This window comes from Ictalurus furcatus, chromosome 13 (genome assembly GCF_023375685.1).
Source record: "Ictalurus furcatus strain D&B chromosome 13, Billie_1.0, whole genome shotgun sequence".
Taxonomy (NCBI): Eukaryota; Metazoa; Chordata; class Actinopteri; order Siluriformes; family Ictaluridae; genus Ictalurus; species Ictalurus furcatus.
Window position 1 is genome coordinate 11,613,974 of NC_071267.1, and position 3,241 is coordinate 11,617,214.

Here is a 3,241-nt window from a genome sequence, read left to right on the forward strand (position 1 = left end):
CCATAGTCAGTCTAATTTACTGACCTACCTTTCTTACACATTTGAACCCTTTGAAAAGTTCAAGACAAAGTATAAAATAGACTGTAACAATTTCTAAATCATTTTCTACCAAAGCCAGCTACTGTTGCTCAATTCAGCCATAACTTCTTTTCCTTTCCTGATTAGGTAACAAAATTTTCAGATCAGCTGCTAACTTATGATGTAACAACATCTAAGGGACTGACGTAAAGCTGTTGTCTGTTTTACGCACCATTAAATGCCCAAATATATTCCAAATATACTCCAATTTCCCCTTGGGATCAATAAAGTGTTTTCCTTCTTATCTCTTTTGTTCTAGGTTGGACGTAACATTCAAGATAACATGCATAATTTCTACCGCATCTCCTGACTTTAATAAGCTGCAGTGCGATGCACAAGCACAGTTCTCTTATTAGCCTACATGTGATGAATGCAGAGTTCTACTGTTATGGGCGCTTATAAACAGTGAGAATCTACCATGCCAATAGCAGAGATAGAATTATTGAAACAACACCCAAGAAAATCATAATTATTGATGGGATTTACCATCTACTCCAATTTTTCCATCGCTGTTACCATCTGAACCTGACATAAAGTTTTTGGTTTCATTCTCGGTCAGAGTCCGTGCCCCTGGGACAAACCGCCGTAAGAAGAACCTGAATCAAACAAAATAAAAATAAAATGAAGTACTAATCATACACTAATAACATGCATACATGCATGCAAGGATAAACACAGCTTAATTTTTAGGAATTAAATTTAAGCCACATTTGATGCATTCTCATTCTCAGTTTCCTAGCCAATCAGGTATCAGCAGTTTTAAAGCATTAAGGCTCTCTGTTTCACTGCAAGTGTGCAAAACCCTCAGCAAAAATGATACTGCAGTCACTATCAAAGTCACTTACCTGTCCTTGCCACAAGGTCTACAGACAGAATTACATAATGCAGATAAACCAACACAAAACACCCGAGTGATGGATTACATTTGGAAGTGGCTTAGAGAAAATACAGACACTGGCAGAACCATTGATTAATTGAAGTTGCTACAAAAGCTGCTTAGAGCAAAACATTTTTATTCATGATTAAAAAGCAGTGTATTGCATCTGTTCTATCTCTTAGCTTGCTTAGATAAAGGATAGAAAAGTGTCCATTACGTGATGACTACAAAGTCAGTATATAAAAGCAGAGGAAACTTGAAAATCAGTTAATGATGAGTGATCATTGGGACACTCTTCTATTTTCATTAAACAAAAAGCATTACAATAATAATAATAAAAAAGTATACTTAATACATACTTGAGCTCTGACTCCTCAATAAACCCGCTGTTGTTGTCATCTAAGAGGCGGAACACTTCCCTGACTTCCTCTGGACTTTTCTTAGTCAGGCCAATCAGCTGGAAAAATTTCTTGTAACTGAAGGAGTCTGGGGCTGTTAAGAGGAGTGCACAAGAGAGACAGGTGATGCTACCAAACTGAGAATCAACCAACATGACCTCTCTTCAGATTGCTTCCACTGCATCTGAACATTAAGATCCAGCAGTGACCTCAGTACTAAATTTACAGACACAGTCATTTTACCTCAAATACTAGGATTGACTTTATATTTCATGTGATCTTAATGAAAACATTCTTGTTTAATTCATTTTAATTACAAGCAAACAAATCCCCCATCTGTCCCTTCTGTGTGTTTCGTTCTGCATCAGCTCACCTTCACAGTCCTTAATGGCATTCTCAATGGCTTCAGCAGAGAGGATATCAGTGAGAGACATATTCATCCTGTCAAGAAACAATGAATGATTTCATTGTTCATAAATGAATGATTTCATTTCAAATGAATGATTTCATTTATTTTCAAAAAATAAATGATTTCCATCAATCCAGGAATAAAACCATTTGTTTATAAACATTCTTTCTTAATAAAGGCTACAGGAGAAGTGTTTAACATAGAAAAATGTTAGACATAAAAATAATTGAACTAGAATATTCCTACCATTAAGTTTAATTCTCAATTTGTTTTCAGAAATTACTGTCTTATAAACATGTCGTACACTTACCTGGAAAAATAAATCTATGAAAAAAGCAGCTGCACACTCTCAGATACAAAGGCACCAAATTGTACTTTTCCTTGTCGCTGGGGTTGTGCCATTAATGCTGCACAAATCTTTTGTAAATTAGTTTCACCTTAAGAATTTGAATATAGTGGTACATTTAAGGCAGGCCACCGATGTACCTTTAAAGCTTTACTCTAAAATCTTGATGAATATACACCACATGCAGCTAACCAGGTAAAAGATACATTATAAAGGTACAAAAAATAAAAAGAAATCTGTGCCATTAATAGTACCATGCCGGAGACAATGAAAGGGACTTGCTATCTTTTTTATTACCATAATTAACATATTACCATAGGCTACATGTTAATGGATATATATAAAATATGTAATATATATATATATATATATATATATATATATATATATATATATATATATATATATATATATATATATATTCTTTTCTTTTTTTTTTAAACGGTGAATGTAACATAAATCTTAACTGTTAGTATTTAAGGTTGAGATGTTATTTAAGTGTTTTTTTTCCAGAGAAAAATGTTAAAATTAACTGTAAAAAATAGGCCACTTTCCAGATTACATTTCTTCCACCATCAATACATCTAAGCTATAAGTGCAAATATTAAGAAGTGCTATGCTTCATTCACTAGATTAATAATTATGCTTCAGCTTCAATGAGCTTTAAATGAGCTTTAAAAATACATTTCTATGTCACAGATCTAACTTTGTCTATCCCGTTAACTTTCTCTGACTGAGTGGAATGGTGATGCTGAGATGATGCTCACCGATGTGCAGTCACTCCCCTGCTGGTTCAAAGCACAGCTCTTCTCAATGTGTGTTTCCCACTGAGTGTGGACTTATATAAGGGCTGATGACACAGACGATGTCTGACTATAAGGTTACCTGTCGGTGGATCAGATTCTTGCCATAAGGCTCTACTTACCGGCCTAATTAACCTTTAGTGTGAGCAGTGCGCGCCCTGCACACACATGCACTACACACACCAATTCACACAACTCAGTGCTTTATTACCACTCTCACTCTCACAACCTAGACACGCTCTCACTCACACACACTTCTACAGTCGCAGTCGCACATTCATGCACATTCTGTCACACGTGAGTTTGTGCGTCTGCGTATCATATAGGTTC

The 3,241-nt window shown here is 35.3% G+C and overlaps 1 protein-coding gene across 1 annotated transcript; it reads right to left on the bottom strand.

The window, feature by feature from the left end:
* Window positions 1-344: 344 nt before the first annotated feature.
* On the bottom strand, window positions 345-2,126 carry pvalb9 (parvalbumin 9). The gene is made up of 3 exons (XM_053639853.1): window positions 1,727-2,126; window positions 1,315-1,447; window positions 345-674 (listed from the first exon to the last, which is right to left on the bottom strand). Exons 1-3 carry the CDS (start codon window positions 1,791-1,793, stop codon window positions 548-550), a joined length of 327 nt encoding a protein of 108 aa, XP_053495828.1. The 5' UTR covers window positions 1,794-2,126; the 3' UTR covers window positions 345-547.
* Between the last annotated feature and the right edge of the window lie 1,115 nt (window positions 2,127-3,241).

Coding starts and splice junctions, on each gene's coding strand:
- pvalb9 (XM_053639853.1), bottom strand. CDS start 1,793: ATGAATATGTCTCTCACTGATATCCTCTCTGCTGAAGCCATTGAGAAT. Junction 1,448..1,726: donor TGCCATTAAGGACTGTGAAG/GTGAGCTGATGC, acceptor TCCTCTTAACAG/CCCCAGACTCCTTCAGTTAC. Junction 675..1,314: donor ATTGAGGAGTCAGAGCTCAA/GTATGTATTAAG, acceptor TGTTTGATTCAG/GTTCTTCTTACGGCGGTTTG.